The sequence below is a fragment of the Phoenix dactylifera genome, chromosome 4, assembly GCF_009389715.1.
Source record: "Phoenix dactylifera cultivar Barhee BC4 chromosome 4, palm_55x_up_171113_PBpolish2nd_filt_p, whole genome shotgun sequence".
Classification (NCBI taxonomy): Eukaryota; Viridiplantae; Streptophyta; class Magnoliopsida; order Arecales; family Arecaceae; genus Phoenix; species Phoenix dactylifera.
In genome coordinates this window covers 17,329,736-17,355,811 of record NC_052395.1, presented here as the reverse complement: position 1 = coordinate 17,355,811, position 26,076 = coordinate 17,329,736, and the positions used below count along the sequence as shown (strand labels likewise).

Sequence of the window (26,076 nt, the reverse complement as noted above, 5' to 3'; positions counted from 1 at the left end):
TGCCTTTTGGATCTTCGGCAGCGTGATCTCATTGCCTCCGATCTGTCCATGGTTCCAATTCTCCAGCATGGACATCCACCTGAAAATTTAAATTTAACTAGGGGGTTGTTCCGGGCTGGATCCTGAGGCTACCTTGACCACGGGGGCAGGGCTCGGCGGAGAAAGAGCGAAGAGAATAGATAATTGAGATCTTTTCTTGAAAATAGCAGAACCATTGTTGTCAACAATGGCATAGGAGAGATGGATGATAAGATTATATTGGATCACTTAAGTAATTTGAAGGATCTTAGTAAAAAAAATTTGTAGTCAAGGAGATGTGTGAAACCGGAACAAAGTTGAGGGCCAAACTGACATATCCTCCAAGAGGTATCGAAGCAAATCCCTTATAAGAATCATGATGAGTCACATTACAAGGAAATTCATCCATGCACTGATCAGAAGAGATGCACCACAGGATAGGTTCAAATCAATCACCATCCATAAGAATGTTGCAGGCAAAAATGCTACTAGGCCTCTGCATATATTTTTTCTTTCATATAAATCTGTGCAAGTTGATACAGAACTCAACCATCTCAAGTTTGTGACATAAAGTGACCTTCTACTGAGTGTTGGGCTCAAAATCATCAGCGGCTACTAGTTCTATGCATCCACACATTCTAGTGTGGATTTTTCCTTCTTTACTGTCAGCTCAGAAGGGTAGGCACATTAAAAATATATATAGACGCATCAAACGTTGAAGATTTTTCTCACTTTCTTCGTCTTTCTCCTGCAAACAGGACAGGTTCCAGCCTCATCCAAAATCCTGCATGTTCAAAGTAAACTCAACATTAATGTGCCTGCTATTAGTAACCAAAAATGCTTGACTACAAAGATATTCAGGTAGAAGCATCTCTGCTTGGATAGATTTCGCAATGAGATCACCTTGTCCCACATGTAAAACATGTTGTGCAGTGTCCACAAGGAAGAAAGAAGCAATCCCTCTGAGCATCACAGCAGATTGTACAAAGGTGACGGGTGTTATTAGCTTCTCCTTCAGGCAACAATGGTGTTGTCCCAAGCCATTCTTCCAAATCTTCATCATCATGCGAAACAGAATCATAGGATGATCCCAAGCTCAAGTTGTCATCGTCTTTGTTAGGAAGCAGGGGGCTTCTCGCAGTGCTACCATCTGCATTTTGATGACTAGCACCATCTCCAGAGCTGAATTGTAAATTGGTAAATATATTGAAGGCCAATAGAATGACTGCAGTCATCACACCTACATTCAGAGAAAATTTGAAAGAAAATAGTTAAGTAGGAAATGGATAGGCTAACAGGCACAGAGACGCACACAATTACCTGATCCGACAAAATAAGTGATCCAACGTGGCCCATAAGACAACTTGACAAACCATTCATCAGTCTCCTGAGCCTGGAATAAAAAGAAAAACAAGTTACATCCATGGGTATAATTCAAAGAGAAATTTCAGATAGGTGATGCATATTTCAGGGACTAAAAGTTGTTTGCTCTTCCAATCATTTTAAAACAAGGTATGTTGATGCATTTCGATTTCTAAATTAGCAAAACTAGTATGTTATGCACTAAAAGGAATACCCTGCAATAGCACTTTATTTTCAAACTAGTTATTTTGATGCATTTCAATTTCTACACTAGCATGTTCAAAAGCCCCATGGAGCTGAAACATTGTCTGCGAGGAAGAGGTGATCTAATTCAGTTTCTGGATTCCAGATTGCAGCATAAAGGAATGTGTATGGCCAGAAATCACTCTTGACCAGTGAGTGTTAATCATTACGGGGTGACAAAAACTGCAATGAATATGCAACATTGTTACACATATAAAATGTGGAGCAACTGCCCTGAATAATTTTATAGCTGCATTTTGAAAATGACTTGTTAGAAGAGAACTTTGTGTATTTCTAAATAAAAGTTAATTGGTTTACACAGACTGTGCAGCAAAGTTAATATGTGGGATCCCAAGGAAAATTAAGAATCAAAGGATAACAACTTCATGCTATGTTGCATATTTGCTATTTAATGCATAGGAACAACATAATTTAATAGTACGACCTAAATAACTCTAAGATTAGAAAGGTATAATAATCTTTCGATATGGAAAATAAACTTTTTTAGAATGCTAAATAACCTGCAATCTAGTTACTAGGCCAACATTTTTTGACTTGATTTATACATGTCCATACTTGCTAGTGCTAAGTTGAAGAAACATAAAACCAAACATTGTTCTTGTGGTACCTGAAATACAAATTTAAAGCTCTAGTAGGCATAATTATCCTTTGATCTGAATATATGAGGTAAGATTCTAGTACCGTAAAGACATTCTGAAAGTATCTTTGTACCTGGACTATGCAACTTTGATGACATTTTTTTGCATGATTTCTGAGGCTCAATGTACATTATTCAACTTTGAATTTATTTTCCTTTCAGAAAAAAATAAATTTATTTTCTTCCACAAATAATCGCTGATACATGATGTTGACTGTTCTCATACAGAAACTTCTATATATGCCAGACAAGCCGAATCTAAGTCAAATAGCTGAGAGCGTCTATAGCATTCGTTCTGTTTTTCATTTTTTTCTCCAGCATTCTTTTTGTTTTTTTTTTTATTTAAAAAAAATACAACATGCAAGTAAACATATCTAATATGATTGCAGTAAAAAAGAATTGATTTCATTTTTTTTTATTTTAAGAATAGGTTCTCAAAATTCTCAGAACACTGAACTGAAAATAAAAGGCATAGGTTGGATGTTATCTGAAAAACAAAAAGAAAAAAAAAAAACCAGTATCATTTGGAGAAGTAGAGCAGGAAGGGGAGGAGGAAGAGGTTGCAGTTGGCGGGTTTCAAGGACGTGGTAGCAGTGGTGAGCAAGCAGGGTGGCGGGAAGGGGCCCGAACAACAATGTGGTGGGATTGGACAAGGTATTATGATTGCAATAGGGGTCCAAGGTGACAAGAGATCTTGGATGCGAGGAAGGAGGGCGGGGAGCCACAGGGGTAGGGATAAGCAAGGAGAGGACGAGAGAACATGATTAAGTAGGAAATGTGCTGCATAAAGGACAAGATAGTTTCTAAGTGTGTATCTGCTGGATGACTATGATCTCATGTGCACAAGAGAAGATGATTGGTTGAAAAAATTATGATTGAAGAACTATTTTATTAAAATGTATGCAGATAAATACACTCATACTCTTGCTTCTCCTGTGTTGCTCTCCCTCTAAAATGCAGCGGAGGGTGGGAGGGTGTGGAATGCCAACCCTGTAGGTTGTATTTATTACACCAAAAGAGTATTCCAAAAGGCAATGATGGATGTGGAGTTGGGGCACAGGAGTTTGTACTATAATTCTAGAGATGGTTTTATTTGTTTTAGTTAATAATCTACAGTTTGTAAAATGTTATAACATATTATTACAATAAAGTAGTATTCTCGTGGGCTTCATAGACTTGGATCCGAACAATTCATGTTTCGGGATAGACTTGGATCTCGTTTTGGGCCAGGATCAAGTTGGGTCTGCATTCAAAGGGTTAAATCTAGAATTGAACTACTTTTTATTGGCCTCAATTGAATTGGGACCAATATTACAAAATCCATGACTAATATGGTTATAGCCTGGGTCAGAGTTTGGGACCCCTACCATCCCATCGATCTCAACTTTAGGTTAAGGTTGGGTTAGAATCATGTCATGTCTCAGTCAAATTTGATAGATTTGAACACTTGTCCATCCTCTGGCTGAATTTTTAGAATAAATTAATGGCTGTTAGAATGATAATTATTAGCCACTATTGATTTCCAAACACATTTATTTCTTATTTTTATAAATGCTAAGCAATTGCAACTATCGAACATGTTTCTTGTTTACAATAATGTAGAGAGGTAGAAACCAAAAACAGCTATAAACAAAACTGATAGAGAAAAATAGAATACGAAGATGCAGCAAATAAAGCCTTGAGCTTTTTTACCGATTTTGGGCCAGGTGTTGTTAGGATTGCAACATTTGCCCTCAATAAGAACAGCTCCAAAACACACAGCTTGTGATTCAGAGAGCATTTGTAGTAAGCCCCAGTTGTATTGTATAAAAGAGTCCGAATTGTGAAGTTTAGCTGAACCTGCATGAAAAGACCTATATATGAGAATGGCCAAAAAAAAAAAAAAATCCAACTGATTACATAAGCTTAAGCAAAACATGGAGACAAGAGCTAAAAATTAATTGGAAGATGATGCATTTACTCAGTTTACCACAATGTTATCTTGGCTTTTTGCAACCATTTAAAACCTCCATATCACCCATGATACCAAATATGATTTGTTTATTAAGAAATGTCCAAATAATATATCAATCACTTCACACCTGAAAGTTTAGGAACCAAATAGGCACGCATCCATGGACAGAGAAGGAGACAACTGACAACTCGCGAACATAGTCTACATTATTAGGTAGCATAAAGCACTCAACCACTAGTATGCAGATCAAATGCTTTAAGCAAGAAATAGTTTTTTTAAGATTTCTAAATTATCTCTACACCCTGCAAATAGTCAGTGGAAGAAATTGTTATGCCAAAATTGTTGGATCAATAGAAGAGCTGTCCTAAGCTGTAAATAGTCACCAAGTCATTAGTAGGGATCACAGGGTCATGGAACAACGACAATACACCAAACAACCGTGCCCAACACCCAGACACACAAACACATACACATACACTGAAAAGAAAAAGAAAAAGAAAAAGAAATGAAAAAAAAAGAGCAGAACAAACAACAATTATATAAGTTTGAGCATTAGTATCTATTAAATAATTTAATTTCTCAAGCTATCATACAGCCTACAATCTAATGCAGCCCCTAAATCTCATGTTGTTTACCACTGACAATTAATCCAACAAGATGTTAATTTTTTATGAGAGATTTCCTAAGATTTTAACTGTAAACCTTAAGAACTCAATACAACTCAAATATCACTTGAAATGCCTAAAACTTACTATAAGAAATTAGCTCACCCATGTGACAGCATGGTTATTGAATTTCATGGCCAACCAAGTAATTGACCACACATATAAAAACTTCAAAATTTTCCTTGTACATGCACAACATTGAAATCAAACCTAGTTAAATTCAAAGTTACATCCAAGCTGTTAATGATTCCAAATGATGAGCTAGACAGAAAACCTGAAATGAATGACCTTCTGTTGAAAGTTGTGTGAAGCCAAAAAAAAATTCCACAAGAAAAAATCGTACTCATGCAGTTTTTTTCTCTATTAAATAAAATCCTAAGGCAAAGCTCTTTGAAGGGTATTAGACCAACATATGTTGTATTATAATTGCTCGATCTCAGCCCTTAGACTAAGGGTAAGATTGTTGAAGCACAACATTGTACGCTATGGTGAGTTCTTATATATAAAGTCTGATGCCAACCCTAGGGTTGGGCAGTCTCATTCTCCCATATTCCCATGGTATCATAAGAGAGTGGAGATGAAGAAATCATTGTTGTAGGAGGGGAATACATTGGATTGAAATGAGGACCAGATGAGAGATAACGAGTGTTAGTAAGAGGACCAAACTTGGGAATGTGGTGGAAGTGATGTAAAATGGTTGAGAAGGCATGGAAGGAATGAGATGTCGAGGAAGACAGTGGGGCGAAAAGAAGAAACAACAGAAGAAGACAATGAAAGAGGAGCAACAGAAGGAACTGTACTGGAAATTGATGAAGATGAGTGCAGTAAAACCAAAAAGGACACAGAGTACAGGCCAACGATCGATGGATCAACACCAGATGATGACAGAGATTGTGCTGCAGATGTAGAGATAACAGCATGGGAAAAGACATTGAGTTTGTAGCACTGATTGACTGGGCCGTGGTCACGGCCATACCTGACGAAGGATTCATGGGGAAGAAGAGTCCTGTGACATGGCTAGGGTTCAGTGTGCAGCACAGACAAGAAATGATTGACATAGAGAAAAGCAGAATTGTCAGGGCCTAGCACCTGATACCATGAGAAAATGGGAGAACAATCTATTATCATAATTTTTAGGCGAATCTAACCAAAATAAAATTTCTTAGCTCAATCAAACCCAAAAGCTCCAAATGGAATGCACATAACCAAGAAAAGAATCATGGAGGGTTTATGATCTGATGGATGCATTTATGCAATTTGTTTTTGATGCATCTATTCTACCATTGAAATAATATTGATCTCCATCATTCCTTGTCACACAATTGGTTAATTAAGAATGCAATATTAGCCTTCTAAAATCATTAATGCAAGTGTTTTTCTTGCCAATTGAATGACTGTGTTTACACAACCAAGGGCTGCCTGTGAATGATGCATGCCACATCCATAAATACATAATCACACAACTTCATGCTTAACATCAACCACACATAAGCACCATTGGGTAAGTGTAGCCTTCATTATTCAGTCCTCAAGTCTGCAAACTTTTATGCATCGGGACAAAATTTTATCTTCAAAATGAATTCTTGTACAACTTTATATATTACATTTACAGCTGCAGTATTAACAATTTTGAAAATATACCCCCTACCAAAAGTGGATTTGGTAAAGAAAAATATTTTCTATTCAATATTCATTTTTTTCTACATGGTCATTAAAAAGCAAGATTCATGACCATGTCCGTGCTCTAATCACACATTATTCATATTTTCCTACCATGTACCCAAACCATACACTTACCCTTAAAAAGATCAGTATAGCAAGTGTCCTCCTACGTCCTACCCCTTTCTCTTGTCTCCTCTTTACTCCAATGCCCCCTCCCCACCCCAAAACCCCAAACCTTCTAATGCCTTCTTTCTTCTGCTCTTCCACTCTTTTTCTTATCTCATTCTTTCCTCATGGTCTCTCTCATTCTCTTGTATCTCTTATTTCTACTGATATTATCTCTTTTTCGTCTCTTTTAGATCTTCACTTTTCTCAAGCTAACCTGAGATTTGCTTATGCATCATTGTAGAACCCTCTGTAGCCTTAAGAATTAGTCTCCTAACATTCTTATAAGATTTCTAAAATTAATTTACAGGTTTAAAAGGCCTTTGGGTTGTTGACACTTTGAAACACTCCCTTTCTCCCCTGTTTTCTGTGATAAGACAGCAAGACAGTAAGTTGACATATTACCAAATTTTGCTAGCTCCTCAGGTTCACATATGAATAAGTTGGCCATCACAAGTAGTGCTGCATCAGTCTTCCTCTTCCAATGTGGTAGTAGTGTGAAGATGCCGAATCAGCACCCTAGTGCTCACAACCTATGATAATATCCCGACCAAACCTCATTGCTATCTGCTTCTTGTTCACTGCAAGATGGTTTGGCACATCATGGTACTGGCAACATCACTCGCCCAGTACCTGGATTTGAAATATCTTGAGCACAACGTCGGAATACAAGAATAATCTAGAGGTGAAAACTGCTTCTACAATGATAGCTTGTCAGGCTACTTCTCTTGACCTAATCAGCCTGGGTAAACAACTATAAACTCTTTCACAATAAAGTTATGTGTATCCATCTCCGCTCAGTATCATTACTATCCTCCTCCATTAGTAGCTGCATGGCATTTCCAATACTTTCTGGAGACAAAAAATGCTATACATAAAGACATTTTCAGGTTAGGGATAAGCCGAGGGTCTAAAATTTCACAAAGCAAATGGGTGATAATAATCTGCTGTAACCCACGGAACAGGCTGAAGCAGAAATTCCAGAAATTAAATTAACGGGTTGAACAAAAATTCAAACACATTGACCTGTAAAATCTGCAACCAACAACACTATTGAGGTCCTATAGTGGATGCTACTAACATGTATTGAGTCAAAAAGAAAACACCAACAGTCAGACATGTTTCATTTGAAAATGGATGGTTTGCATTTGATAGAAGTATGAAGAAGAAAATGCTAAATGTCACAAAATTAAAGGATGGGACTAGCACTGTAACGTTACCTCTATTTCTACATGGTTTAAATTACCCACAGCAACATAGTAATCAGCAGGCTTTTCAATTATCTGCTCAATCATGCCATTTCCTGCAATTCAATAGCTTTAGCACCAAAATTACTTTGGATGAGTCCACAAAATCATTAATTTCAAGAATACTTATAGAACTTACCATGTATCAAAGTCCACGATAGGGTGGTATTAGGATATGATGGATCCTCAATCCATTGAAGAAGGTTTTCTTTGCCTAAAAAATCCAGCCTTGTTAATAAACAAAGGCACGTTGGATTCTTCACCGAAGTATTTACTTACTTCAGTCAGAAGAAGGAAAGAAAAAAGGAACTGCAACAACATATCTTTCTTCTGCAGAAATTCAAATAACAGCAAGATGCAATATATGATGCTTAATTCGGTAGCTTCTCCAATATTGCATGATAATAGTGGCTCAGATGAAACATAAGTCAATGGGATTCATGCAACACTATGCTGCCATTGAAAATTCTATTCAATTAAACTTTTATATGTCTACAGTCTAGGAGACAAAAAATTTTAAATATGCAGCAAAGCTCGATGTTGTATTTAGCTAAATCTACAATAATCTGTAAATTTTAGTTAATTTCTTGATCCTTAAACTATAAAGCAAATACTTTTGGCATGATAGCCCTTCAAAGGTTATAAAAGAGACTTAGTAATAGGCAGCTGTTAGTTCCTAGGAGCTTCATCCCACATAAAAGCAATCAGGGTTGGCGATCTCAATACCAAATTATATACCAGTAGTTCACCGGTATGGTACCAAAATATATTTTTATTTTTTGTTTTCAAGATTTAAGCTTTCTTTATTTAGTTTTGGGTGGAACATAGGGTTTTACGAGTTCATTTTTCAGTCCGGTACAACAATCCTTGGAAGCAATATTAGCTAATCCTAAACCAAGATCATAGACAATAAGTCTAAACCTTGTGGGCAGGACCAATATATGCACTCCCTCTTCCCTTTACCCTCTCGCTGATCTTGATCATGGCTCTTCAAACGAAATTGGAATCATCATTTTTCGTGAGGCGCCAAAATGAAAAAGAATATAGATTTACGATGCCCAGTGAAACAAAGATTTTGTTTAGGGGCAATGGCGAGAGTTGAATATTTACAACAAATCATATAAAACTAAGATCCAGTAAGAGGTCTGCTGTTGTTTACCTTGGGCAATGACGAGGGTTAGCGGGTAAGACCCTTCGGATTTCACGCTGTAAGAGATATCGACTTGACCTCCCTTGTTCAGATAATATATCCATTCCTGCTCATTATAGTCAATTAATCCAAAAATTGATGGTATTCCATTCATTATTTCCTTCAGCAATCAGCAAGGTAAAATAACAACAATTACTAGAACAAGCAGGCTTCGAGGGATGAAAAGAAAGTAGCCAATTCTTGCCTTGTGGAAGTTGGCGGGTACGGATACATTGTGGGTCTCTGACCATGTAGCCGAGACATCGAGAGGCGGAGGCTGACGAAACCCGTGAAGCAAGGGTCCATTCTCCGACTCTGCATCTGCTTTCACCTGTAAATAGAAGACAACAAAACCAAAGGAAATCTCTCAGCAAGCCAAGATTTATGTCCGATGGGATTTTGGTGCACGGAAGAAGTAGTGGAGAGTGGCGGCACAAGCCTTGATATCCTGCACGAAAAAGGAGTTGGCTTGAAGGAGCCGGGAGCAATTGGGGCCAAGTAGGAGGTCGACCGAACCGTAGAACCCGAGGATCAACGTCATGGACGCTGCTGGCGCAAAACATTCTCTCTGTTAAGAATCGATCAACGAAAAGAAATGGAGAGAAACAAGAGGAGCGACGAAGGGGACGGAGAGAGGGAGAGACCAAAGAACCAGAAGGTGAGGAGGATGACAACGCACGACCAGGCATCGTCTCTGGCCTCGAGAGCAGCACCACTGGCGCCGGAGGTCGGCTGCGGCCGATCCGGGGAATGAGGAGGAGGAGGAGACGAGGAGGAAGGCTGGCGGGGGAGAATTGGGGTAGTAGACGGAGTGCCGTCGCCGTTCCATGCCTCCATGCTGCCAGATAAACGAAGCTTAGACTACTCCAATGTCTGCTTTGGATGGACATGCCGGAAAGGGAAAACGGCCTGGTAATTTGTTCGGTGAGTCCTGCGCGTCCCAGCTGCCGGTCAAGTCCCAACTTCCCTTCTCCCTCCTCCGTAAGGAGAGAGAACGGTAGGTTATAAGAGAGATCTTTCGCGCGAAAGAAGATTCACCTTCCTTCGCACGAATCACCGTTAGATCCTGCAATATCCGCTTCGAGATCTATGCGTCAAGAGCCGTGCCCGAGTTTGGGAGCATTCGTGGACGTGGCATCGGACGGTTGGGACAGAAGAAAGCTCAATCACAGCGTAGCATGCAACAAGCTAGAATCAAGAGGCTAACATAACATAATATTTATCATTCATGCCATCAATCGAGGAATGAATTCTAGCTTTCAACGGATACATGCTCGACTGCCACCTTTGAACGAGAGGTGGCTTTAACAAAGCATTTAGCTGTTCCACTTTATAGCTGCTGTTATGTCGTGATCTATGTCCTAGGAGCAAACACACACACAGGCGCGCGCGCGCGCAAAAAAAAAAAAAGGACTATCAGTTACACTTGGGAGAATAATATGATTCATATGCTCAAGTAGAGAGAAGTTTCTGTGAACAGGCCATGGAACCTTAGCTGAGGTTGGTATCGCTTTCCTTCCTCCCTGCAAGGATCCTGGAGATCTGCAGACCGCGACTGAACGCTTGATTGAAGAGCAACCGCGTCTGAAATTCTGAAACAAAGGGGAACCATGATAACACAACGATGGGCATGAAGAGTACGATTCCCATTGTATATTCATACGCTCTTGCCAGCTCCTGGATCGAGTCCCAGAATCCCATCCTCCTCACGAGGTTTTTGCATGCTTGCCCTATCTGATGAGCGATGTGCATAGGATCGAATTAGCAGACGGCGGTAGATTAATTTGATACAACAGGTCATAATTTTGAGGATGCAACAATGAGATGGAAGCTCTCACCAGAAGAATAGACCAGCCAGTCGGCACGAAGCCAAGAATCCCAGCAAACACGTCAGATATTGTGAGGCCACAGACCACAAATAAGACGGTCATCACAGATACAAATCCGAGGAAGAGAAGGCCTTTGAGGATTCGGAACATAAGCTGAAAATCCATACCAAATCTTTGCCTTCCCATCGAAACCATCTGAAAGAAAAAGAATATAGGTTAATGCTATTGAAATTGATGAAGGAAAAACAGATGTTCTAAATGACTAGTATGCTTCTACTAGCAAGGATAAAGAATGGCTTCCTTCATGTCGTTTGATAAATAGAATTAGCAAAGAAACTACATGAACATGTAGGTTCCTTTTTATCTGCTCTCCGAGTGATGTGGCATGTGGCATGCCAATGGTTGGAGATTGTTGCATCTGTGAGTGCTTCTAATGGAGCAGGTAGAACTGACTCCACACACTGTTAAATTACATCTATATCATGCGATGAGATAAAAGCTATCACCTAACAGCAAGCATTAAATGCATACCTTTAGAACTATAAGAACGGTCAACATAACAAGCCATGATAATGCGTATACCTAAGAGATGACAGTAGAGCATAAGATTAGATGTGCAGTTCAAAAAAACCAAAGCTTCGCATGTAATGGAAGGGGAAAAAAGAAATACCAGCACACTCCTGCTGTGATGGGCTATGTTCAGGTGGTAAACAATTCCATACTGGTATATCAAAAAGCGAAGGGCCAGGATGATTTCAAGCACTCGGCCACGGATGCTTGTGTATTTTAGGTGTTCTTGTTCACTCTGCCACCAAGATTCCCAACTCCTCTCAACTGGAATGCCAATTCCACCACGGTTTCCCATCCACCTTTTCCAGTCTGTCCAGTCGTCGACCGTCTTCTGCCACTCAAATCCTGAGGGATTGAACACAAAAGGCGCAAACAACCATGAGGCAACCAAGAACCACATGGAAACTGTGACAAACAAGTATAAAGTTGAACTTCGGTATGATCGCCCATAGACTTCATATACCACCAACAATATCATGAGCTCTAACCCCTTAACAAAATGACTGCGGGAATACATCCGATAATTATCAGCAAATTTTGCATGGAACACCACAAACCCACGGCCTGTTGGTCTATATTTAGCACCTCCATGCAGTATTGTTCTCCCATAATAGTGAGCCTTGGTTCCAAGCTGAAAGGTAAAGAAAACAGAGGCCAGTTGCAGCTGCATGATTATAAATTCACCCAGGGCTCGGCGAAATCCCTTCTCTAAGCCGATTTCCATTACCATAGGCAGAACCAGCAACAAGCCAAGTTGGAAAACAGATTGGGAAGCAAGTGCACTTTCAAGCGACTTGCTATTCTGAACACTTGGATCCTCCAGAATCGACCTTTCCAGACCGCTCATGACTAAATACAGGCGCCCATATAAGAAGACATACACAGTAAGTACTGTAACCTGACAGACAGAGATTGCTGAAGTGACCAAATTTATCCTTGAAAGGAAGATATGGAAAACAAAAGGAAAAGCTCTGGCTTTAAGCAAAAATATGCAATTACATGCAATTCATACGTCTGTCACATTACAGTACTAATTTTTACTTTTCATTAATAGTTTATCCGCTAAGTTTCACAAGCATGGATCTGATCCTGTCAACTTAGTATAGACATGCTTCTTGCCATGCTGACAAGCTTTTGAGATTGTGTGCTCTGATGAGAAAAGTATCCTACCTAGACATATAAAAAGAAACCTGCAGTCAAATCTGAAACTCAAGCTTTGAACGGTCTAGGTAGCTGATGATACTAACAGTTACTTTGACAGACAGAGTATATCAGTAGGATGCGGCTCGAAATGTGTCAAATTTTTGGCTTTGACTGGCTTTCAAGTGATTCAAGGAGTGATAGAGGCCTCTTTCGATGCTTGACACAATGCAAATGATTCTTTGAGCAAATTCTATATTTTCTAAAGCTATCTTATCATTGTCTTGGCACAATTATGGTTTTTCAGTATGTATCATTCCCAAGCATGCATCATATTTTATTTCTAACATGTATGCTTCTTCTTGGGACCTTCCTGTACCAGTTGGCAAACTTTATGGCCATATCTTATGGCTTTAGAAAGGCATAACAAACCTAAGACTGGTATATTAGCTTGAGTTGCTTTAATCCACCAACATGCTCCCTTATCCTTGCCAAAACTAAGCGAGTTCCATGTCCACAATAATTTCAGAATTACATGAAAAGATGAACTCCAAAGGTCAGAATTCTTTTTTGATTTCTAAGAAATAGTTTACAAGATAACTAGTCAAGAGACCACATCTCGATACTACTATAAACCCTGAACCAAGGTTCACAATTTAGGTACTAGGTATTGAATCGGTACGTTACCGTTCGGTAAATACAATCAGTACAATATGGTATGTATCATGTACTGAAGTAGCTCTCTTACTATTTTTCTCAATTTTTATCTCGGTACGCCTCGATACAGGTTAGTACGCTATGGTATGGGGCAGTACAACTCGATATAAGTTTCATACCATTTCTTTTCAATACGGTATGGTACATTCCCTACCAAACAGTACAGGGCGGTACAACAAACCATGCCCTGAACTCTAAATATGATTTTTATAATGACACAATGCAATATCAATAAATGCAATTTAACTTAGAGAGGACTTGTGGTGGTAACATAGATAACACAATTCAATGTTTTAATATTCTTACCATGCTACTAAAGTAGAAGCCCACAGTGGTGAAGTAGAAAGACAACATCCTGTAGAAGTCAAATCTTCGGCCCAAACGATAAACATCACGACTCAATGTTTGTTCTCCATTTCCATTCGCCACTTTTGCCTCAAAAAGAGAAATTTGATTCATTCCCACATCACGTCCCTTACCCACTTGCATATATTCACGATGTGTAACATTTCCCCCACGTAGAGTTGAATTGAAGCCTAAGAATAGTCACATGATTAATTGTAGCAAAGTATACAATAATAAATGGACCATAAACATGCATAAGCTTACCTGCAAATATGTCCTCACTCAGATTGATGATCTTTGAAGCTTTACTTATGCCACCTCTCGTGAGGTGAAAGATTCTATCAAAAATATCAGGATGACCATAATGGAAACGAACCCTGCAAAACCATTTAATCAAAAATAGAAAGATTTGAATAATGAAAATTTTATATATGCATACATAGTACACTATACCCAGTTCCACACATAAAGATGTTATGTATGCTGTGTTATATTTGTACAGCAAAGAAGTATCATATATGAATTAAATTAATTATAATCATGAGATTAGGAATCCATACAAATGGTTGGACTCTCATTAGGAAATGGATGATAAATCAATGGATATATTGAAATCTACTCTTTTTTTCCTTGCCAAGATCATAGGATAAATTCTAATTTTGATAATTATATATAACAATGCAATAACTGCGCACATCCCCAAATCAGTCATAACTACCTTGGCTACTAGGAGAAAATAACATTCATTTCAAATGATGTAATTTACATAAAAAAGCAAATCCAAACTACAACCTGAAATAAGTATTAATAATCTAGACATTAATTTTTAAATTTCTTTCTTTCAAAAGATTCAAACTCCCATAATTAAAACAAGGTACGATAAACAATAAGTAGCAAACTACAAGAAAAAGAAATTTACAAAACACAATCATTTATTATCACAAGTGACCTTTACATTTCATCGCTTATACTCCCATTCTAGACTATTAGTACAAGATAAAATTGCACAAACTGATGCTCAACCCTTGTATGGACCGGCGCTTGCAATTAGTCCATAGACAAGTTTCATTTAATATATAGTCCCCAACACACAGTTAGGCCTTGTTTTTACACGGTTATGAGTTATGACTGCAGCTATGCCAGTTTTGTTCACATTTAGATTGCCAGGGACCAAGTATAATGGCAATGTAGACCAACTACAGGATACAAAATGCCTAGTCAATAGAACCTAACTAATAAATGGCAGTCGATCCAAAGGCTGTCAGTTAGTTTTCCCATGAAATTTGCCTTATCCGATCCACCTCTAAACCTTGCTTTATATCTTAAAACAACTACAAGCTGGTCTTTGATAAGTTTGTGACCCTGATTCTTGTGTATTGTAGAGTAATTGAAATTCTTCCGTGCGCCAAGTGCACAATTCTTTGAACCAAGGGCTGAAGCCCTGTCTGAGGTCCATCTCATCCATTCTCAATCAAACTGGAGAGAGACCAGGTCCTCAGGTCCTCTCATCAGCGCGGGACACCAGGTCTCTCTCTAGATTGGCATTTCCCAATCTATACCGATGTGTCTCGACATTAGGGATATCCTAGCTTCCAAGTAATTAACTAAGACAGAAATTTTTTATTTATTTTGTTTTTATTTTTGCTGTTTTATTTCTTGTTTTAAATGGTTCTTTAGAGGATTTTTTGTTGTTTTATTTAAATTCATGATTTTTTGTTTATGGCATGATTGACAATAGTGTTTTAGACTTTTAGTTAAATATCTTATTGTTTTTTCAAGTTTTTAATCAACTGATGCTGGTACTATTATCAGTACCATAAACCGTACCATTGGCTTAAAAACCTAAAAATTTTGAAGACAACTCCAAAGAAACACTAAAGATTCATAAAAAGCAACAAAAGAATTAAGAAAACAAAAAAAAGGGACCAGCGTTTCATCAGGATGCCAAACCATTCAAGAGTGTCAACTGTCAAGACTCAAGACTAGACCATCCCAATGGTGTCTCAACCCAACCTTGGACCAAGATGGGTCTTGAGGCTGGGAGGTTAAACCACTTGCCCTGAACTTCCGAACATCTATACAACCATTCCCTCCAAAGACCTCTGCAAATCTAGTACTGGACATAACCATCTGAAACAAAACCATTTAAATTATAACTGCTACATAGAGCTTCCTCAGTCAAGCAAAGAGCACAATAGGAAGTCACCAAAATGTAGCATAACATGGGTTAGCCACTTTCCAGAATAACTCTCCTTGGAGCCATATGATGCTTGGGTTGGCTGCTGCCAATTCAGACTTCATAAATATCTCTTCTGGAACCCTTTTTTCCAACCAAATTCCTCCATGTTGTTTTACTGGAGTATTGACTATTACATTCAAGCTTCAATTAAAGCTTGTCTCTTGCACAAGAAATAACAGTCTGTCCTTGATAATCCTCCAAAATGCCTCCATTATGCTGTAGCTGGACTGGGCTGGTTGTAGTGACTGTTAGAGATAATTCTTGTAACAACCCAAGACCTCACCCAAAATGGCTAGCCGAAAGGTATTATTTGGGTTTCTTAATTCTGTATAAGTACCCAAGATCTATCCAGCGAATAACCGATGTGGGACTAAACATGCCCGTACGGGTCCTCACATACTTCTTCCGTTTAAGCCCTGACGTCCTCGTCAGGCTAAGGGTTCAAAACTTCAAATCCATTCAAATATAATTACAAGCACCACGATCGGCTCGTAGTCAGCTCCAATGGATCCGTGCTGCAGTGTCTCCTAATCCACATAGGTTATGGGCTGGGTTCATTCTGATACCATTTGTAACAATCCAGGACCTCACCCAAAATGGCTAACCGGAAGGTATTATTTGGGTTTCTTGATCCTGTATAAGTACCTAAGATCTACCCAGCGAATAACCGATGTGGGACTAAACACACGCCCGCACGGGTACCCACAATTCTAACCACTTTGGTGAACATCCCTTTAATTGTCATTGAATTTCATCGCCTGCAGAGCCTACACTCAGCCCAAAGTCGAGCCACTGGACCACCCATAGCACGATCCCAGAGCCATTCCTATTCTGCATGAGGTCATTATGACCGCTATGCTTCTAAGGCTGGCGATGATTTTCCCCAAATAAAATCGAGGGCTTGCTCTTGCTGTTGTTGTTAAAAAAATTTTCTCCCCTACTCTTTTGAAACATCAAAGCCTAAAAGTTCAGTCACTATCTAAAGTCCAGATATCTCTAATATGAACAGTGAATTTTAATCTCTTTCCTATTTTTAACATCTAGCTCTGCATCTGATCTTGACTTGCAAATCAGCTTCAACTTACCAGGGCAGTGTTCGTTCTACTACTATTGGTAGCCTATGGTCTGCCGTACCGGTCCGTACCGGCTGTTACGGGCCGGTACATACCGGTCCGGCCTAGGGCTGGTACCAGATCAGCGTGGAATTCGGTACCGGTAGTTTATTGTTGAAGAACCGGAACGGGACCGGAACCGATACGGACCGGACCGGACCGGAACCGGTACGGACCGGACCGGAACCGGTACGGACCGGTTCGCCACCGGTCCGGGCCGCCACCGGTACGCCGACCGGTATCGGTACGGCGGACCTCGTGGTAGCCTATGAAAAGCTTTCTACGCATGTAATCTCCTAGTCTTTGCACTTTAGGAATTAAAACAGACCACAATAAGTTCGCACAGAATTCAGCAATTCTTAGACAAAGCAGAGCAATTTATTGATCCTCTCCACTCTCAGTGTAACCATCTCGTGTTTGTAAAGACTTTCATGCAATAAAATCATTACCAAATAGGCTATTATCCAACCATTGATCCCTTCTGGAAACCTTATGTTTCCTCTCCTCCTAAGTTCAATTTAGCCAATTCTTTAAGGTTGCCCAAGGTTCTACTACCCCATTTCAAAGACCAACATGTAATCTATAAGTAGTTGAACTCAGGGTACGCCGTACCGGTACCGGTAGGCGTACTCGTCACCTACAAGACCATCGCCTACCGGACCGATACGGTTCCGGTTCGGACCGTTTAAACCGCTATCGAACTGGAAGAGAGGTAAAAGCGTGCGCGCCTCCCACGTTAAATGCCACTATATGGCATTAAAAATCCTCCCGCGCAGGGCAGCGCACATGCACGACGTCAAAGAGAGCCGATTCGTCCTACTAACATGTCTTCTGCTGGGATTGGGTGTCTGGTGGTACCTTCTGCCAGAGCCCCTATTGGTTCAACCAACGGCTTGCTGCTCACCTGAGTGCGCTAGTGCAATTAAGGAAGCCGCACAATGCCAAATGAGGTCTCTGGGCTTCCCGTGTTCCCAGCGCGGGGAACCACGCAGGCATGCAGGCGCATTGCCTTGTGCGCGAGCCGGTGCACCGATACGCAGCCAAAACCGATCCGGTTCGCACTGGTGTGCAAGCAAAACCGCTCGGTTCCAACCTCATACGTTTTCCACAGCCAAATCGGACCGGTCCGATACGGGCTGAACCGGTCGGTATAGGTGGGTTCAGCATACCATGGTTGAACTCCACCTCTGCAATCTAAAGTCTCCAGCAACAGTAGTTCGTCCATGGACCCTCCTTGGCCACGTGAAGAGGTAAATGGACATGGAATATTCATGACAAGGTCCAGGCTCAACTTGAGAGTAGAAAAGGTAGGAACACGAGTACATTCAACAAACCATCTAGTCCACCTCTCAGGAAAATCCATCATTCTCAATGTCTCCTTAATGAAAGCCCTATTTTCTCTCTTTTACACTTTTTCCATATAAACCTTCAAGCAGAACCTTCCCTTTCCTTCTTTCCCTCCATTTTCCTTGCAAACTCATGCACAAGGAGAATATCTTCCTTACCCTCTTATTTTAAATTAAAGCGGCCTGGGAAGGACCAAGAAGCTAAGAAGAAATGAAGAATCTTAAGCATCAAAGCCAAAAGCTCAGAACTAGTTTTGCAAACAAAAGCGCACAGAAAGATGGTCCCATGAAATCCTCTCTGGCTTCCTCTAAAACCAAGGTAATCATGTGCTAAATAATCATTTCAGAATTTTTTATTATTCAAAGAAAATCAACATGCCCTTCATACCATGAGTCCTGATGTGGCTGAACATGGCCTGGCATGGTACTACAGTATGATACCATGTTACACCACAACCAGAACTGTTGCAGAATGCATTACTTCGACCCTTGCTCAAAGCCTTGTCTTTTCAAAAATATAAGAATCCTTGAAATCAATAATTACATTTGTACTTCTATTATTTACCCATGTCCTTATTTTACCATAGAATTACCTTGTATATTTAGTATTCTTGAACCAGCTCTAGCTAAAAAGCTAGAATTAAACATTAGGTCTGCCTAAGTAGGGCTTTGTCATGCTCTTCAACCTTCAAGAAATCCATATACCATCCATTGTAGAACTTGAGCAAGAATTTAACAATAGAAGAGCATTAAGGTAATGAAGAAGAGATGAATAATTGCCAAGTGGGCCATATAGCTTGAAGCAAGGTTTACCATACCGGTACCGGTAGGCATACCGGTCACCTACCAGACCGGTATAGTACCGATTCCGAACCGGCCAATGGCACGCAGTGCGCGCGCGGCCACAATGCCACGACGGGCTATGGCATCCCGTTGTGGCCTTAAATGCCACGGAGTGGCATTGGCCGTGGCATTTAGATGCCACAGCCAGTGGCATTTAAATGCCGGTGCCGGTTCGCACTGGCCGAACCGAATGGAACCGGTTCCGTCCGATTCGCTCTTGTACCAGCCGATAACGGCCGATACGGGCTCCGTACCGCTCGGTGCAGAACTGTACCGATCAAGGACCAGAACGGTACAGTACATGCTGAACCAGCCGGTTCAGCATACCTTGGCTTGAAGTTTACTGGAAATAGGAAGTCAGGTCACTACTAATTCATGAGAGCTCTTCTTTTGTTTCTTTATTCGCTAAATTGTCCACATCGAATCAATTCCCATTAATTCAGCCAAACCAATCATAACTTCAATACTAATTAATAATAATAAATTTCATTGTCTAGGACTGCAATTTAGATGTGTTGGGTCAGGTAAAGGGTAAACTGTAATCCAAACCAACCCTATTATAAAGTAAATTCAGGTTGGATCAGGTTAGTCGAATTAACTCAGGTTAGTTAGGTTGAATTGGACCATGCCATGTTAAGGGGGTCAAGTCGGGCAAAATAAAAATTTTAAGATAGGAAAAAGGTCTGGAATATTTTTATTGAATTAATATTTATTGAATTGAGGCTTCAATAATTCATAAATTTCAATTATACACTTAAACATAATTCAATAAGATCAAGATACAGTTATATAAATAAATATCTTTTACCTCAAAAAAAATACAATTATATAAATATATAAGTAACCTATATGAAACATAAATGTGAATTATTTATTTTTTTTTATATCGGTTTGGTTCAAGGTAAGTTGGGTTAGGTCGCGCTCAGGTTGGGTTAGCGTTGGGTTCGGGTAGGATTGAAGGTCAACACCAATGCAAGCCCTACTTGTGGTCGGGTTGGGATTTTTGAGCTACGCTCAACCGAAGTTTATAAAACCTCAACCCAACACTACCCAATTAGTGGGTTGGATGGACGGGTTCATGTTGAGCCCAATCCAAGTTGCAACCCTAATTGAATCAGCCAAGATCATGCATAATTCCAACCATCAAGCACCTTATTGCTATTTAAGTGATTGCCTGTGTGCTTAAATGGCAAATTTTGACACCACTAATTAGAGCAAGAAAGAATTGAAGATTCAGACAGATAAATAGGGGAAGGTAAAGAGAGGGTCTCATGAGAAAAAGTTTAATCCAAAATCTTCTAACAAGTACTGGATCTTAGACAAGGAAGACATATCATTTAAGCGAAGCAATTATGAGAAAAATAACCAATATTGCATGCTTTAACATAAACCAATATGAAAAATTGAAAATCATAGGATATTGTGTTTCATTTCAAATATGGGGTTGTTTGTTGAGGAAAAACCAAAGTTGAGAAGGTTCCAAGGAGGGATTTGCAGGTTTTATGCAAGCTCTTAGCCTGACATCAACCCTCTAAAATTGATGGTAACTTGCTGGTCAAGGCAAATTCAAGCGAAAAGGGGCATATTGTGACATGCAAGGTCCGCCGAACTAGTACCGAGACCCATGCCAGTAGGTGGACAGGTTGGTACGGTACGGCATGCCGGTTCTCGGAATCAGCCCTTTTTTTAGAGTTTTTCAAGTTAATTTAATTGGTAATCAATCCTTTTGAACTTTTTCAATGATTTTAAGTCTAATTTGATATTTTTATGTTTTTTGATGTTTTTATCATCCCGATTTAACCTAAATGATAGATCTTATTATTTTAAAATGATACAAATCATAAAATGATTAATGCAATGTTGCATGCTACAAGAAGCAACATAAAATATCCTTAAATCAAGTAGTAAAGTAAAAAATATGAAATAATACAATCAATTATATATTTAAAGTATGCCATATATATTGATATCTAAAATCTCGCCGAGTGGCGATGCCTCTCGTAGATATCTGGATCATCAGTATAGTCAGAAAGCATATTATCCCATCCCTCTAACCAAGCGGCATTGTAGTCTTATATGTTCATTTCATAAAGAACACGCTCCAAATTATAAGCACTTTCGGATCTCTCACTAAAGCTCTGCTCTGAGAGATGTCCTCTAGCTGATAAACTAGTTAATAAAACAAGTATGAAAGGGCCTGTCCGAATAAGCCGACAATAAAATCCGACCTATAAGATGCTCCAGGCTGCGTACGATAGTAGCAACCGAAAGATGCCTTAAAAACACCATATCCATATCCGTATCCGTATGGATCATAGGTTGTTTGTGGCTGCGGATAATAAGATCCAGTATACGACTCGGAACCTGATACATTTATAGATCCTACTTCACATATGAGGTCATCTGCAGCTGCATCGTATCCTACTGAATGATCTCAAGAAATCCGTCTTCTATATGCAATCAAATCCTGGTGGGCTCCACCAGATTGTACACCATGGTTCCTATTCTGTGTAGCATGCATAAACTGGGACTCACCGATGAATCGAAGACCACCTGCGGCTGTGTTTTATAAACAGTGGTCTCATGTCATTCATTTTCTAGCCAACAGATCCATGACCACTAGAACTGCTGCTCCTTGTCTCTAAATATAAGTGAACTGATTCATCCTCGACACTGCCCATTGGGACTACAAGTGCCTTTTATTTTTCTTTTTTGGTGTGCTAGGCAGCTGCCTTTTTATTTTTTAATCCAAAATATATTTTTAATTTTTAAAAACTATATATAATCCAAAAATTAAAATTTTTTATGTCATCGTGTAGATCATCCATAGATCTACAACATATAATAAAATCAAGTCCAAATTAAAAATTTCGGCACGATCCTTCCTTATTTTACAATTTTCGAGCTATTTTTTCAAGCCCCCCTAAAAAAATGAGAGAATGAGATAGGAGAGAAAAAGCATACCTTATTTAGGCTTGGATCTTCCTTCTGAAGTGTCGAATCGGTGTGATTTTTGCCGTGAGAGAAAAAAAAAGGAGAAAATCTCTTCGCAACTTAGAAATAATGTTGGGAAGGCCTTCTTAAACATCATTTTATTAGCAAACAAAGAAAAGGGGAGAGGGTGCGGTTCAGAACCGGGTCGACTTGCTGCAAACTGGATGGTTTGCACTGAATTCAAACGGAACCAGCCAGTACGGTCCGGTTCGGACCTTTTTCAGCCAGTAAGGTCCAGTTCGGATGGCGAGGCAGGAGGTGTTGGAGGTGAGACACGCTGCCAGGTATATCCTAAAATCTGATAACCTGTGGAGCGCCCTATTGAGGGCCAAGTACGAAGATCACATGGCGGTGGCTGATTTTCAGGCAGGGCATCACTGCTCCATTTGGCGAAAGATCTGTTCCCATGCACCGACGGTGTTCGCTGCAATCAGATGGGCTATAGGTGATAGACGGTCTATTGATATTTTGGAGGATAGCTGGGTGTCCAAGCAGCCACTCTGTCGGGTGCCGATGATAGTTGATTCGGCTAGGCTGGCAGAATGCAAAGTCAGTGATCTAATCACCCCGAGAGAGGGCAGGTGGAATGAGACGCTGATTAGGGACGCATTCGGGGTGCAGTTGGCTGAGGATCCTAGCAATTTCGTTACCTATTTGGGAGACAACGGACTAGTCTAAGCTACCATAGGGAGGGCTAAGGTACGTGCTTTAGACCTGCAAGCGGTGATGGAAGAAGAGTCCACCCAGCAGATTGACGGAGGATGGATTTGGCGGATGCGTGTCCACCTCCGAGTAGCCTTGTTCATCTGGAAGGTGGCTTGGGGCTGTCTACTAACTAGGAGTGTGTTGGCTAGGAGGGATGTTAAGATTACTCCGACGTGCAAAGGTTGCCCAGACACGGAGAAGTTCATCGGCCATGCTCTTTTCGGATGCCTGCAGACAGCTCAAATTTGGAGTGCCTCATTTCCTCTGTCGTGGTCTATCGAGTCGACAGAGGATCTGCTTTGCCATCTAAGGAAATCCATGCGGAGACCGAGCAGGCGAGCATTGCTGAGTGGGGTATGACCTGTGCTTATTTGGACTATTACATATGGCCGGACAGAAATGCTCGAGTCTTTGAGGACAGAGGACACCCCCAAGGACTGTGGTGGATAAAGCTCTCCTTTAGGTGATTGAGATTACCAAAGCTGCCATGACGACCTCATCTGGGATGGCTAGAGACATCTAAGAGCCCCACTCTGCTGTTACAATGCGCAGGATTGTCCTTATCTCTTAGGAGCCCCCACCTCCCAGCCATCTCAAGGTAAACTTCGATCTTAGCCTATTCGCAGATAGAGACAGAGGAGGCATAGGCTTTGTGATCAGGGATTATGACTCCAGGTTGGTTGTTGCTGGGAGGCGATGCACCATCGAGATGTCATCCTCAGGGGTGGAGCTCAGGGCAGCATGGGAGGGTATCACCTATGCGAGATGGATTTTGGGGGGTGAGAGCATCCTCTTTGAAGAGCCACGATGATCGAGTGGATACAGGATGAGGGGCGGAGGGGGGATGGACACCCACTGTTGTGCGACATTCATTGGTTGGTGAGAGAGTGCAGCACCTTTCAGGCCGTGCATATCTACCAAGAGGCGAACAAGGCCACAAACTGGGTCACCTCCTTTGCCGCCCAACACTCGGAAGAGGTCCTCTGGACATGTCATATAACTGCTCCACCTCTACGCCATCTTCTCTCCCTAGACTCTGTTGGCTGTACTCACGCAAGATCTGTGCAAGCAGCCATTGTACCCATTAAAACAAGGTCTAGTTCGGACCTTTTCCGGCCGGTTCTGGTCGGTTCGGAACTAGCGTCGGCCGGTTCGGGACCAGAATTGACTCCAATGGCCAAACCGACTCAGTTTCCCACCGGGCTCGGTACAGGCCGAACCGGGCGGTTCGGTCCGGTTCGGCCTTCCTTGGTGACATGTATGTTTGCGTACGCATACGTGCATATATATGTATTCACAATAGAATGCATCATACATATGTATTTTGTGCATATGAAAAATGAATGAGAGCAATATATTGTAAAGATTTAACAAGGTGTAATTATGCAAAGAAGGGTGTTGTACTTGAGAGGGTTTGCCAAAATTCGTTGCCCAATTGTCACAAAACTGGTCTCTTGGTTGGACATGAACCACGCAAGAGAAGAAACACTGAAATAGAGAAAAGGAGAAAATAATTAAAAAACTAAAATATTTAATATAAATCAAGAATAATATGTGTTGTACGCAAGTAACTTAGAAAATTCTAGAAAATCCAATTCCCTAAACTATTAAGCAATTTGAAATAGAAATTCATGTTATTAGCAGTAACTAACCTTCCAGTGAAAATATGCTCCCGAAGACCCAATATTGTAGGTCGACTTTTCCTAGGTCGACTTTGTCTAGGTCGAATTTGTCTAGGTCGAATTTGCCTCACTTGATCGGGCTGTATTTCCTGACCATCTTGACTATCCAACTCCTCCAAAACATTTCTCATTTTGAAAGCTTCTTCAAGGTAATTATCCTAGAAAAACAAAAAAAAAATAAATAAACAATAGACATATTGTTTGTTTAACTGATGGTTAAAAACTATACCTGGTTCATATCAATAGTTTGAAGTGCTTCCCCTCTGGTGAAAATTATGGCATGATTCTGATTTTCAGGTTTTCCTTCACCAATAGCCGTAGGATTTCCAGGTAGTTTGATGCGGTAAATCTCCTGATAACCAGGACAAAATCCATAAATAACACCATGGAAGAGTGGCATGTTCAAACTATTAAAAACGCTTAAACATATAGTCTTATTAAAGTGAAGCAATATATGATTTTATGTGTATGATCTAAATTCATATACATACTAAATAGTAGAAGTTATCTTTAAAATTATGATCTGTTCTTTGACAAAAGGAGGGACCAACAAAACCATTACTAGATTTTGCAAAAATATAGCCAAATGAAACTTAGGAAAGAAGAAAGAAAAGTTACATAATTTCAATTTGAGAGCGAAAAGTATCAGCACACAGAATAGGATGGCATTTGCATATGACATTTGAAATATTTCATGACCTACCCCAAAAAATGTTTAACAGTAGTGCATGCAAGAAAACTGGAGTAGTTTGACAAAGTCATGATATTGTTTTCTTTCTTTTCTCTACCTGTTATCAGCTTTTTATGCCAAGACTTTTTGTACATAAAAGTAGAAAAATAACTCCATGCATGAACAGAAAAATGAGAACCCCTACCAAACATTAAGAGATCAATAATTTCTTTTTGGCTACTATCGAACACCATAACCATAAATATTTGGAGTCACCTTTGTAAAATCATGAGGTTGAAAAAAATATCAAAATATAGAAGGATGGTGTTTGAAAGGGTTAAGACTTAAGAGCATATACAAGGTGTCTAACAGGTAGGCATTATTTTTATTATAGCCTGCTTATTTATTCTCTGAAAGATAATAAACTTCATTCTGTTGCATAAAGTAATTATATTAAACTGCAAAATCCTTTTCCGTCTTTTATCGTTCTTTATGTTCTCAAGTCTGAGAGAAAGTTACTTAAACATGCAAATACAATAAAGTGATCATTCTTGAGGCAGGTACAGGTAGTTTTTTAACCAGAAGATCCGCAGTGTTGCCTTATTCCTCTCAAGCCAGAACAGGGCTGCTATACTCGGCTTTCCAAACCTTGAATAAAGGTGATAAGACTAGCATTACAGTAACTAACTGGAAACTAAACGGAGGTAACTTCCAAATAAAC

General features: G+C 39.9%; 2 protein-coding genes across 6 annotated transcripts in view; both read right to left on the bottom strand.

The window, feature by feature from the left end:
* Nucleotides 1-458: 458 nt before the first annotated feature.
* LOC103708175 (E3 ubiquitin-protein ligase APD2-like) lies at nt 459-10,298 on the bottom strand. Of its 2 annotated transcripts, none has more exons than XM_008792984.3 (10): nt 9,808-10,298; nt 9,603-9,712; nt 9,369-9,494; nt 9,134-9,230; nt 8,114-8,188; nt 7,948-8,030; nt 3,974-4,120; nt 1,339-1,411; nt 922-1,258; nt 459-802 (listed from the first exon to the last, which is right to left on the bottom strand). In XM_008792984.3, exons 1-10 carry the CDS (start codon nt 9,998-10,000, stop codon nt 727-729), a joined length of 1,317 nt encoding a protein of 438 aa, XP_008791206.2. In that variant the 5' UTR covers nt 10,001-10,298; the 3' UTR covers nt 459-726. The 2 variants fall into 2 exon arrangements, with proteins under 2 accessions (XP_008791206.2, XP_008791207.2); XM_008792985.3 differs by having other exon boundaries at nt 9,603-9,709.
* A 65-nt stretch (nt 10,299-10,363) lies between these two features.
* LOC103708176 (callose synthase 7-like) overlaps nt 10,364-26,076 on the bottom strand; it is a 41,591-nt gene continuing 25,878 nt past the window's right edge. For 2 of the 4 annotated variants that reach the window (XM_039125724.1, XM_008792988.4), the window contains exons 34-42: nt 24,915-25,037; nt 24,656-24,843; nt 24,408-24,491; nt 14,029-14,141; nt 13,726-13,955; nt 11,663-12,460; nt 11,524-11,574; nt 11,002-11,187; nt 10,364-10,897 (exon numbers count right to left, since the gene is read on the bottom strand). In XM_039125724.1, the coding sequence (XP_038981652.1) occupies nt 10,655-10,897; nt 11,002-11,187; nt 11,524-11,574; nt 11,663-12,460; nt 13,726-13,955; nt 14,029-14,141; nt 24,408-24,491; nt 24,656-24,843; nt 24,915-25,037 (2,016 nt within the window). In that variant the 3' untranslated portion in view covers nt 10,364-10,654. The remainder of the gene's footprint in view (nt 10,898-11,001; nt 11,188-11,523; nt 11,575-11,662; nt 12,461-13,725; nt 13,956-14,028; nt 14,142-24,407; nt 24,492-24,655; nt 24,844-24,914; nt 25,038-26,076) is intronic. The other 2 variants (XM_039125725.1, XR_005511569.1) reach the window with 2 other exon arrangements.

Bases quoted from the DNA above. Each gene is read 5' to 3' on its own strand.
- LOC103708175 (XM_008792984.3), bottom strand. From the start codon at position 10,000: ATGGAGGCATGGAACGGCGACGGCACTCCGTCTACTACCCCAATTCTC. The intron at 9,713-9,807 runs GTCTCTCCCTCT...GTTTTGCGCCAG, and splicing joins CCTCACCTTCTGGTTCTTTG to CAGCGTCCATGACGTTGATC. The intron at 1,412-3,973 runs GTAAAAAAGCTC...TTTTTATTCCAG, and splicing joins CAACACCTGGCCCAAAATCG to GCTCAGGAGACTGATGAATG.